General features: G+C 45.0%; 1 protein-coding gene across 3 annotated transcripts in view; it reads right to left on the bottom strand.

The window, feature by feature from the left end:
• exoc6b (exocyst complex component 6B) overlaps nt 1-13,569 on the bottom strand; it is a 171,569-nt gene that overhangs the window by 73,425 nt on the left and 84,575 nt on the right. For all 3 annotated transcript variants that reach the window (XM_082965346.1, XM_045701642.2, XM_045701644.2), the window contains exons 14-17: nt 11,017-11,122; nt 9,975-10,084; nt 5,031-5,142; nt 2,055-2,189 (exon numbers count right to left, since the gene is read on the bottom strand). In XM_082965346.1, the coding sequence (XP_082821472.1) occupies nt 2,055-2,189; nt 5,031-5,142; nt 9,975-10,084; nt 11,017-11,122 (463 nt within the window). The remainder of the gene's footprint in view (nt 1-2,054; nt 2,190-5,030; nt 5,143-9,974; nt 10,085-11,016; nt 11,123-13,569) is intronic.

Raw genomic sequence — 13,569 nt, 5'->3', positions numbered from 1 at the left:
GGATGTTGGTGCACCATCCACCCGACCCACAGAACCAACAACTCTAATACAGGAAGTAAGTGTGAGTGATGTTGTTGCATGTGTGTGTGTGTGTGTGTGTGTGTGTGTCTGACTCTCCTACCTTGGCCTGCTGTAACTATATATATATATGTAAGTGAGTGAGATGTTAGTCAAATTCCTGAACTAAGAGTTTTCATCGTTCTAGATTGCAGCCGGTAGCAACAAGAAGAAGCGCTGCGATGTGTGTGGACCCAAGAAGGACAGGAAGACACAGTACACATGCATCAAGTACAAGAAACGCACTTACAAAAACAAACACTCTGTCCCTCGTGCGGCGTGCGGCCTTAATTTGTGTTCAACGGGGCTCAATTATCATGTCCATAAAATACTGTATGTAACATTTGTCCTTCCAATTTGTTCAGTTCAAAGCGATAAACATCAATGGTGATGAAACCGTTGTTCCATTTATATTTGTTCAAGATAAACATGATGTATTCCACCCACGTCTTGATTATAATAGATGTATTTTTTAATTTATCAGAGTTAAATGGAAAATATTAACCAATAAGGTTGTGGCTCCATCAGACAAACATCAGGTGAATAACAAAAACATGAACTCCACAAAGAGTTGTCCCTCCCTTGGCCCTCTCGATTTAGCTCGACGGAGCGAGTGAAGAACTTTGACCAGTTGTGGGGTTGATATGACCCACAAATCAGTGCAAACTGTAGTCACGTGTCAAACTCCGGTGGCCGTGAACTGCCAAATTCAATCAACACGGATGCATTTCCCGGAATGTCAGACCAAATTATGAAGCTAGTTTGGTAAAATATCTATATCTATACACACACACGACATTGATTTTAGAGTTGGCAAATTGGTTTAGTCTCGCGGTGAGGAGCCTATAAAACGTAGCTAGCTTCATGAACATATTTTGGGGGATTCTGAAATGTATTGGAATAAATGACCAAACTATAAAACTAGCTTGCCAGCTACGGGTAGCTAACTACCTGACAGGAGTGGCAACTAGCTACTTAGCTTGCTGGGTACATAAAATGTCTCTAGGTTGATTGTTTTTAAACTCAATTTCATGATTTCCACCAAGGACTTTGCCTCTCCAAACATCACTCGGATGTGACGATGTAAAACGTCATTCAAGGGCTGAGAGTTTTGGGCCGAGGGTTTAGGGCCGAGGACCAAGGGCTGTCTACTTTGAGTTTGGACTGCAGCCTAGGTGTCAGCATCAGCATTTGTCTTAAGTAAATTTACTAGTGTTTACAGCAGTCAAAGGTCATGTAAACAAACAGTTTATAGAAGCCTATGACAAGCGCAAGCTAGCAGTTCATTACAACAATGTTTTCTTACAGAAAACACACACACACATGCTTTTTTCCCCCCCTTCAGATTTCAGAAAACATAATAGGACCAGACAGTGTTATTTTATATCAAAGACAAGTGTTCACTTTGGCGCCAGTCCAGTGTTGGCACATAAGTAGCACAGATTGCTAGCTAACTATCTGGCTAGATAGCTAAGCTAACGACCTTGCTGGCTAGCTAATCAGCTAATGTTAATTAAGTGAGAATGTGACGAGGGCTGCTTGCTTGGTGAAGTGTACTCTAGTTATTTAATTAGGTTGGCTGTGGCACTGTGACCTAGTATGACTCGCAATGAGCAGCATGTCCTCGTCAGGCAACCATAGAAAATTGATTTTAAAATGGTTTTCTTTATTATATATATATATATATATATATATATATATATATATATATATATATATATATATATATATATATAATATCAGCAATGTATCTGTGGAATAAAGACAGATAGAAATATTTCTGTGAAATGCTTATAATGGGACGATAATATCGTTGGGCTCTACTTTACAGTCAGTTCATTCAATTAAGGTTGGTAAGTCAACCACATATCACAGCAAGTAAAAAAAACTTTTCTCATGAAAGCTTCTATCAGCAAAATCAGTGCTTGTAAGAAAAGACAAGTGGTGGATGGAGAGAAGGATGGGGGGGGAAAGAGTCTGCTTGTGCATGAGCATACCTTAAACGTGGACGTCCCGTAGAGCTTGGTAGCGTTGGCGGTATCGGGGGGAACATTAGTGATGTTGGAGATGAACTCCTCCAGGTAAACACATGATGCTTCCAGCTGGGTCGTGTTGATGATCACCTGAACCAGCTAACACACACACACACACACGTGATCAGGCAGAGGGACACCTCAGAGACCTCGTAAGCAACATATCCAAACATTCCCCATTAAAAGCTCAGACAAAAAGGTAGGATTGTCAAACGTTCCCCTGTCTACGATACTTAGCATCTCTGAACAGTGTCACACAGCAAACCTTTAAAGTCAGCAGTCACTCAGCCTTGTTAAAAGACTCTAAACCAGAAAGTGGCATTGTTTGGCAATGCATGTCCGTGTACTTAAGGTCTAGATTCCAAGCTAGCTGCGCTAATGTTGCTATTTCGTAGAAAGGCCTTGTTGATACTAGCCAAATGACCCCAGCTAGTTAACCTGTTTTGGCTAGGGGCCAGTATTTTCACAGCCGGATAAAAAACGTACCCGATTTAATCTGATTATTACTCCTGCCCAGAAACTAGAATATGCATATAATTATTAGCTTTGGATAGAAAACACTCCAAAGTTTCTAAAACTGTTTGAATGGTGTCTGTGAGTATAACAGAACTCATTTGGCAGGCCAAAACCTGAGAAGATTCCATGCAGGAAGTGCCCTGTCTGACAATTTCTTGCCCTTCTTGATTATCTCTATCCATTACAGAGGATCTCTGCTGTTACGTGACACTTCCTACGGCTCCCATGGGCTCTCAGAAGGCGTCAAAAAGCTGAATCGTGGCTTTGCAGGCTCTGGCTGAAAAAAAGTAGCGCGTTTGGGTAGTGGCTGGGTACAGTACTGTGAGACTCAGGCGCGTGCCCGCCTCGACCCCATGCCTTGTTTTCTTTCCTCTGTTTACCTAAACGCAGATTCCCGGGCGGAATATTATCGCTTTTTTACGAGAAAAATGGCATAAAAATTGATTTTAAACAGCGGTTGACATGCTTCGAAGTACGGTAATGGAATATTTAGAAATTTATTGTCACGAATTGCGCCATGCTCGAGACCCTTATTTACACTTCGGATAGTGTCTTGAACGCACGAACAAAACGCCGCTATTTGGATATAACGATGGATTATTTTGAACCAAACCAACATTTGTTATTGAAGTAGCAGTCCTGGGAGTGCATTCTGACGAAGACCACCAAAGGTAATCAAACTTTTGTAATAGTAAATCGGAGTTTGGTCAGGGCTAAACTTGGTCGGTGTCTAAATGGCTAGCCGTGATGGCTGGGCTATCTACTGAGAATATTGCAAAATGTGTTTTCACCAAAAAGCTATTTTAAAATCGGACATAGCGAGTGCATAGAGGAGTTCTGTATCTATAATTCTTAAAATAATTATGTTTTTTGTGAACGTTTATCGTGAGTAATTTAGTAAATTCACTGGAAGTTTTCGGTGTGTATGCTAGTTCTGAACGTCACATGCTAATGTAAAAAAAGCTGGTTTTTGATATAAATATGAACTTGATTGAACAAAACATGCATGTATTGTATAACATAATGTCCTAGGGTTGTCATCTGATGAAGATCATCAAAGGTTAGTGCTGCATTTAGCTGTGGTTTTGGTTTTTGTGACATATGCTAGCTTGAAAAATGGGTGTCTGATTATTTCTGGCTGGGTACTCTGCTGACAATCTAATGTTTTGCTTTCGCTGTAAAGCCTTTTTGAAATCGGACAGTGTGGTTAGATTAACGAGAGTCGTGTCTTTAAAATGCTGTAAAATAGTCATATGTTTGAAAAATTGAAGTTTTCGGATTTTAGAGGAGTTTGTATTTCGCGCCACGCTCTATCATTGGATATTGGAGCAGGTGTTCCGCTAGCGGAACGTCTAGATGTAAGAGGTTTTAACTACCTAGCAAGATGACAAATAAAATTCTTGATTCACTCTCAATATCCCATACTGCCAGTGCCAGCCCATAGCCAAATGTTTAGCTAGCTAGCTAATGTAAACATATTAGTGCAGTGTCCTAAGCTAGCTAGCTAAGGACACTGCACTAACTAGGCAGCGGTTTCATGGAAAACTAGCTAATCCATTGTGATTTAATTCTGTCAATACTAGTTACAGTGGTTAGCTAGCTTGGAGGAAGTATTTAGTGTTGTGTGCATTGTATCTGTGTACTTAGCTAGCTACCATCCCATAGCCTACATTGCACATGAAGTGTGACTGGCTCATCCGTGGATGTACGACAAATATATATTTAACGTTTTTTTTTGGTGCCTCCCCCACGTGGGGTTCCGTGCTCTCTGATTGGCTCAAAGTCAAGTTGTTGGCCTCAGACAAGCACTGTGATTCTACGAGTGGAAAGGGTAGGTCCGTCGCTACCGGGGCAGCACTGCGATTCTACGAGTAGAAAGGGTAGGTCCGTCGCAGCACTGTTTTTGGAAAGCAGAGTCCCTGCCCATCTTCTGAAAACATCTGAAACCCTACCTCTTATCTTAAATAACCCCCACCTCTGTGTCCTGAATATAAAGTGTTAAGTTAGGGGAAAATACAACACATCCCTAAGTACCACTCTTCATATTTCCAAGCATGGTGGTGGTTGCATCATGTTATGGGTATGCTTTTCATCAATAAGGACTAGGGAGTTTTAAAGAAACGGAATACAGCTAAACACAGGCAAAATGGTTCAGTCTGGTTTGGTCTGCTTTCCAACAGACACTGGGAGACAAATTCACCTTTTCAGCAGGACAAATAACCTGAAACAAAAGGCCAAATATACACTGGAGTTGCTAATCAAGACAACATCCAATGTTGCTGAGTGGCCAATTTTCATATATTTCTCTAAGTACACATGTGGAACGGCATGATTTTCTTTTTTTCCTCCACCATTTTGAAATGTTGATCCCAATGTCACACATTGACCCCATTTATTTGCAGAAAGAGCGAAACCCACTCTTACCTCAGCCAGTCCTACGTTCTTCTTCTTCATTGCATACTGTAGACAGTTACTGAGCGTTCTGGTTAACAGCAGGTTGGTGGACTTACGGATGACATCATCGATCTCTGTAGAGCTGAAAACACACAAAGACGATATAACATAAAGAGATACATCGGGCTTCTGCAAGGTTTCGCTGAAATGAATAGGGGCATGTCACGTTTTGCAACAGTTACACATCTAGTGTAGCAGGCGTGTAAGACAGAAAGGCTCTTTAAGGGCACGGACAAACCGGTAATGTTTGCCGGCAGAGCAGAGTGCCAGGTGTAGGTTACAAACCGAGTGAAAACGTCCCTGGAACACACTACGCCGAGCGGCAAATCGTCACTAAGCGCAATGTGTTTTCTCCTTAACTAAAAGTATAAGCCATGGGGGTGGGGGGGGGGGGGGTCTACTAAGCGAATGGAATTAGTTTAACAAGGTCCTACCATGGATAATATAGATAATTGATTATGAATTATAGGATCCCTGTATGGGGTCAATTTCACCCCATATGTATTGAATTCAAAAATAAAATAAAAGTTGAGAATGTAAACATATTTTCGGGAAAATAGTGGATGTTTAAATCAAAACCCCAAAACTTGTAAGCAAATAATTTTAAAGCAAGAGCAAAATGACAAATTATTTTTAAAGAAGAGAAATAAAACTAATGCAAAAATAGTTTCCGGTTAAACTTTCCCAGCAACCAATCCTATTGAACACATTCTGCCTACCTTTTGGTTACACTACTCGTATCTTTGCTTTTACTACCAGTCTTTTCGATTTGCGAGTGTTGACATTATTTTTCCGCGAAGGGCGGGATTTAGAGGAAGGCGTAGACAATGAGCCTCCATTGGTCGACTACGTTAAGTCGCGGCCACAGTAGGACTATGGCTAACACACCATTTCGACCAACAGAAACACACACACACACACACACACACACACACACACACACACACACACACACACACACACACACACACACACACACACACACACACACACACACACACACACACACACACACACCAACCAAATCCCTAAATTGTGTCTTATTGTCTTGAGACTGACTGAACGACAGGAATCCACAAAAACCTTCCCTGCACTCTGGGGGGGAAAGAGAGAATTACAAACAACGTTTGGACAATTCCGAGGGAGAAAGATTCCTCAAGTTCAATTTGATGACTTGGCAAAAAGAGACCAGAGAGACTGATGGAAAGAGAAGAGAGCAAGAGAAGAGAGAGAGAGAAAAAAAAATTAAAGAGAAAGGGAGAAAGATAGAGGAGAGGGGAGAGGGGAGAGAAAATAGATATTTTGGACAGTGCAGAAGGTCTATGAGAGAGAGAATAGAGAAGAAAGAACAGAGAGGAGAAAGAGGAGAAAGAAAGAGAGGAGAGAGAGGAGAAAGAAAGAGAGGAGAGAAAGAGGAGAGAAAGAAGTGAGGAGGAGAGAGAAAGAGGAGAGAAAGAGAACAGAGAGAAGAGAACAGAGAGATTTTGGACAGTGCAGAAGGTCTATGTAGTACAGCGGATGTAGATAATGAGACACACACACATGCTGAGAATCAATCAGCAATATTATATTAGGGTTACAATGAGGGTCAGAATTATGGTTAGGGTTAGGCTTGTGGTTGGGTTAAGGTTAGATTTAGGGGTTAGGGGAAAATAGGATTTTGGACGGGAATCAATTATTTAGTCCCCACAAGGATAGCAATACAAAAGTGTGTGTGTGTGTGTGTGTGTGTGTTAGTAGTGGGGCTATGGTTGACAGAGAAATTAAGTGAAACAATGCTGATGTCCACCTAACGAGACGAGCAATCAGGAAATTACCAGAAAAAAAAACAGGGACTGGGAGCCACACACACACACACACACACACACACACACACACACACACACACACACACACACACACACACACACACACACACACACACACACACACACACACACACACACACACACACACACCATGTTGAAAACGTCCTGTGATATTTATTAGCTGTGTCAAGCCCTGATTCACCCTGTGGGTTAAAACTACGGTGTATTATCATACCATTACCCATTCATTACATACTGGGTGTGTGTGTGTGTGGATGTGTGTGTGTGGTGGAGCGAGACGGAGTTGAGCGTTGGGAAATCAGGATGGAATATTAGGATAAAAAACAGAAAACAGAGAAAGATGAGAAGAAAATAATTCCTGCTGTACATCTTTGTTCGATTATTCCTGTCCATCCGTGGCCAGTAAGCCTGTCTGATTACACACACACACACACACACACACACACACACACACACACACACACACACACACTATCAGATTCCATATAATCAGTGCAATACAATGGATAATCCCATTGGAGGGAACATGCTATGTTAAAAACACTCAACTCCAGAAATATACTCTCTGGCAAGATGTCAACGTTCTCTGGTGTCGTTCAATAACTGAAGAGATGTTCAGAATGTCGCATCTTTATCTATCAGAGAGTGTTAATGTGACTCCATAAAAGCTGATGATTTGGTTACTTCTCCAACCGTTTCACCGTTAGCTGCATATTTAAACTGTCAACGAAACCACGATGTACTGTAGCCCCTCGCACGGTAGCCGCGCCCCCTCGCACGGTAGCCGCGCCCCCTCGCACGGTAGCCGCGCCCCCTCGCACGGTAGCCGCGCCCCATCACACTGTAGCCGCGCCCCATCACACTGTAGCCGCGCCCCATCACACTGTAGCCGCGCCCCATCACACTGTAGCCGCGCCCCATCACACTGTAGCCGCGCCCCATCACACTGTAGCCGCGCCCCATCACACTGTAGCCGCGCCCCATCACACTGTAGCCGCGCCCCATCACACTGTAGCCGCGCCCCATCACACTGTAGCCGCGCCCCATCACACTGTAGCCGCGCCCCATCACACTGTAGCCGCGCCCCATCACACTGTAGCCGCGCCCCATCACACTGTAGCTAGGGGCTGGAATGGAATCCAGAGAAATAGTAGCTTGACAGAACCACAGACCTTGGAACTAAACTCAATTCTGGCAGAATCTCTCGCTCTATAATCATCCAGCTGACCTTCCAGAACAGTCAGACAAATGAAATCCTTCTCTTCATCAATATAACGACCCGATGATTTGGCCTGATCAGGTCACAGAGAGGGGGAGGTGGAGGACAGAGAAGATGGGGGGATGGAGTGAAAGTGACAACAAGTACACATATACTGCTCAAAAAAATAAAGGGAACACTAAAATAACATCCTAGATCTTAATGAATGAAATAATCTTATTAAATACTTTTCTCTTTACATAGTTGAATGTGCTGACAACAAAATCACACAAAAATAATCAATGGAAATCCAATTTATCAACCCATGGAGGTCTGGATTTGGAGTCACACTCAAAATTAAAGTGGAAAACCACACTACAGGCTGATCCAACTTTGATGTAATGTCCTTAAAACAAGTCAAAATGAGGCTCAGTAGTGTGTGTGGCCTCCACGTGCCTGTATGACCTCCCTACAGCGCCTGGGCATGCTCCTGATGAGGTGGCGGATGGTCTCCTGAGGGATCTCCTCCCAGACCTGGACTAAAGCATCCGCCAACTCCTGGACAGTCTGTGGTGCAACGTGGCGTTGGTGGATGGAGCGAGACATGATGTCCCAGATGTGCTCAATTGGATTCAGGTCTGGGGAACGGGCGGGCCAGTCCATAGCATCAATGCCTTCCTCTTGCAGGAACTGCTGACACACTCCAGCCACATGAGGTCTAGCATTGTCTTGCATTAGGAGGAACCCAGGGCCAACCGCACCAGCATATGGTCTCACAAGGGGTCTGAGGATCTCATCTCGGTACCTAATGCCAGTCAGGCTACCTCTGGCGAGCACATGGAGGGCTGTGCGGCCCCCCAAAGAAATGCCACCCCACACCATGACTGACCCACCGCCAAACCGGTCATGCTGGAGGATGTTGCAGGCAGCAGAACGTTCTCCACGGCGTCTCCAGACTGTCACATGTGCTCAGTGTGAACCTGCTTTCATCTGTGAAGAGCACAGGGCGCCAGTGGCGAATTTGCCAATCTTGGTGTTCTCTGGCAAATGCCAAACGTCCTGCACGGTGTTGGGCTGTAAGCACAACCCCCACCTGTGGACGTCGGGCCCTCATACCACCCCCATGGAGTCTGTTTCTGACCGTTTGAGCAGACACATGCACATTTGTGGCCTGCTGGAGGTCATTTTGCAGGGCTCTGGCAGTGCTCCTCCTGCCCCTCCTTGCACAAAGGCGGAGGTAGCGGTCCTGCTGCTGGGTTGTTGCCCTCCTACGGCCTCCTCCACGTCTCCTGATGTACTGGCCTGTCTCCTGGTAGCGCCTCCATGCTCTGGACACTACGCTGACAGACACAGCAAACCTTCTTGCCACAGCTCGCATTGATGTGCCATCCTGGATGAGCTGCACTACCTGAGCCACTTGTGTGGGTTGTAGACTCCGTCTCATGCTACCACTAGAGTGAAAGCACCGCCAGCATTCAAAAGTGACCAAAACATCAGCCAAGAAGCATAGGAACTGAGAAGTGTTCTGTGGTCCCCACCTGCAGAACCACTCCTTTATTGGGGGTGTCTTGCTAATTGCCTATAATTTCCACCTGTTGTCTATTCCATTTGCACAACAGCATGTGAAATTTATTGTCAATCAGTGTTGCTTCCTAAGTGGACAGTTTGATTTCACAGAAGTGTGATTGACTTGGAGTTACATTGTGTTGTTTAAGTGTTCACTTTATTTTTTTGAGCAGTGTATATATATATATATGTGTGTGTGTGTGTGTGTATGTGTACCTGAGGTGCAGGTCTTCATAATACTTGAGGCAGGCGTAGATTAACTCTTTGAGCTGAGAGTAGACGTGTGTGTGTGTGTGTGTGTGTGTGTGTGTGTATGTGTACCTGAGGTGCAGGTCTTCATAATACTTGAGGCAGGCGTAGATGAACTCTTTGAGCTGAGAGTAGACTTGTGGAACAAACTCAGAGAACGGAAGCTTCTTAGGGAAGGGAAGCTACAGAGGAGAGAGGGAGAGGCCAAGGGGTTACAGACAAGCTTCAAACAAAAGTCAAAATCTCCTAGTCCTTACAGGTTGTGCAGGCTTTGGTTCCAGCCCAGACTTAATACAATTCAATCAACTAATTCACTCATTATCCAGGGTTTGATTACATGGCAAGACTACCGTAAAACTTCAATTAAAGGCAGAGTCTCAAATAGAAGCCTGTCCCTTTTAATAGCCTGGTAATGGCACACATTTCAGAAAATAAAACGGCTGTTTTTAATAACGGCGGGTCTAAATTAATTGTTTACGAGGTTTGATGTTAAAGTTATATAAAACTTTTAATTATTATTTTTTAAATGTTACATTTGTTAGATAAAATAAAGACAGTAATGAGTAAATAAAAAAGCGATGGTATTATTATTATTATTATTATTAAGAAACTGCTAACAGCCGAGAACTGCGGAGCGACAGTAACTGGCACCGAAAACGTTCAACAACTTCAGAAATCATTTGATCGCCCTCTAGTGGCCACGGTAAGAACAGACGAAAATACATTCAGAGAAGAGAGTAAGTATTCTGTAAAGGAATGGTATTTATTTTTTAGGGGGAAATGGAAGCATACTAAGACAAAATAAATGTGACAGTGTGTAAATTACGGCACAGCGCAGGAAATAAAGAAATAGAATGAAATACTGGAAGAAAATGCTTTTAACTATGATAAATAATTAACTAGGTAATACCCAACTATGCAATATGAGCAAACGGTGAGTGTATTAAAGAAATCCTGTCCCGCGGGAATTATAATAGACCTATATATTTATTTTTTTCACATAACTGCTCTCTTTCTGGTCCGCAAATTACATTTTGACAAACAAAATTGGTCCCAAAATAAATGTGTGCTGTCGAAAAGCCCACCCCTTACACGCTAACGCCCTCCTCAATACCTTGTCCAGTTCAGGATCTTGGAAGGGGAACTGGGAAGTGAACTGTCTGTATTCCTCCTCTGTCGCCACGGGGATGGGACTAAAGTTATCCTGATCCAACACCTGCCTGGAGAGACAGGGATGAGAAGAACGGTTAACACAATGGGCACACTATTCATCTTTCTCCACATCATCATCATCATCATCCCTACAATTTCTCCTTCTCTCCATCCAAGCTCTTTCTGGGTTCAGTGAGATTCCGAGGCCTTTCTGAACTCGAGGCGCGTGCCAGTACGGCTTTTCACAGGGATCAGTACTGGGAACTGAGGCCACTGAGGTTAGACACACCGCTGGCTAGGGGAGTTCTTCCTGCTCCCCTCCGGAGTCTTCCCGGAATGCTGAGAGCGACGCTCCAAGGTTCCCACATTCCAAACAGTGTTCCAGAGAGAGAGAGAGAGAGAGAGAGAGGCTTTGAACCCTAGCTGTATGTTATTCCACAATAGAAGTGGCATTTCTGTGGTGTGTGTGTGTGTGTGTGTGTGTGTGTGTGTGTGTGTGTGTGTGTGTGTGGGGTGTGTCTGCGTTGTTTTACAGTGTATTGAATGTCTCTCTGGTATTTAGTAAGAATGAACTGCAGTAACAATGGTTGAACTTCCCAGGGGGGTCATCACACACACTAACACCCCCCCATCTGTCTTGCCAGGGACATTATCCCCTCTCGTGCCCACTATGGAGCAGAGGAAGTTTGTCCTTCCCTCTCCTGTCGTAAAACATCTCCATCATAACATTCCCACAACCAAACGACACACCAACCGCTTCTAGCCAACACACACACACACACACACCAACGGCCTCTAGCCAACACACACACCAACGGCCTCTAGCCAACACACACACCAACGGCCTCTAGCCAACACACACACCAACGGCCTCTAGCCAACACACACACACACACACACCAACGGCCTCTAGCCAACACACACACACACACCAACGGCCTCTAGCCAACACACACACACACACACACACACACACACACACACCAATCAACACACACACCAACGGCCTCTAGCCAACACACACACACCAACGGCCTCTAGCCAACACACACACACCAACGGCCTCTAGCCAACACACACACACACACACCAACGGCCTCTAGCCAACACACACACACCAACGGCCTCTAGCCAACACACACACACACACACACACACCAACGGCCTCTAGCCAACACACACACCAACGGCCTCTAGCCAACACACACACCAACGGCCTCTAGCCAACACACACACACACACACACACCAACGGCCTCTAGCCAACACACACACACACACACACACACACACACACACACACACACACACCACACACCAACGGCCTCTAGCCAACACACACACACACACACCAACGGCCTCTAGCCAACACACACACACACACACCAACGGCCTCTAGCCAACACACACACACACACACACCAACGGCCTCTAGCCAACACACACACACACCAACGGCCTCTAGCCAACACACACACACACACACACCAACGGCCTCTAGCCAACACACACACACACCAACGGCCTCTAGCCAACACACACACACACACCAACGGCCTCTAGCCAACACACACACACACACCAACGGCCTCTAGCCAAAACACACACACACACACCAACGGCCTCTAGCCAACACACACACACCAACGGCCTCTAGCCAACACACACACACACACACACACCCCAACGGCCTCTAGCCAACACACACACACACACACCAACGGCCTCTAGCCAACACACACACACACACCAACGGCCACTAGCCAACACACACACACACACACCCCACCCCCCAACGGCCTCTAGCCAACACACACACACACAGAGCAGACAACACACACACACACACAGAGCAGACAACACACACACACACAGAGCAGACAACACACACACACACACAGAGCAGACAACACACACACACACACAGAGCAGACAACACACACACACACACGAGCAGACAACACACACACACAGAGCAGACAACACACACACACAGAGCAGACAACACACACACACAGAGCAGACAACACACACACACAGAGCAGACAACACACACACACACACACACAGCACACACACACACACACACACACACAGAGCAGACAACACACACACACACACAGAGCAGACAACACACACACACACACACAGAGCAGACAACACACACACACACAAGAGCAGACAACACACACACACACACAGAGCAGACAACACACACACACACACAGAGCAGACAACACACACACACACACAGACAGACAGACACACACACACAGACAACAACACACACAGAGCAGACAACACACACACACACACACAGAGCAGACAACACACACACACACAGAGCAGACAACACACACACACACACAGAGCAGACAACACACACACACACAGAGCAGACAACACACACACACACAGAGCAGACAACACACACACACACAGAGCAGACAACACACACACACAGAGCAGACAGACACACACACACACACACAGAGCAGACAACACACACACACACA

Source organism: Salmo salar, chromosome 18, assembly GCF_965601325.2.
Source record: "Salmo salar chromosome 18, fSalSal1, whole genome shotgun sequence".
Classification (NCBI taxonomy): Eukaryota; Metazoa; Chordata; class Actinopteri; order Salmoniformes; family Salmonidae; genus Salmo; species Salmo salar.
The sequence above is the reverse complement of the archived record's forward strand: the minus strand, read 5'-3'. Positions and strand labels throughout refer to the sequence as shown.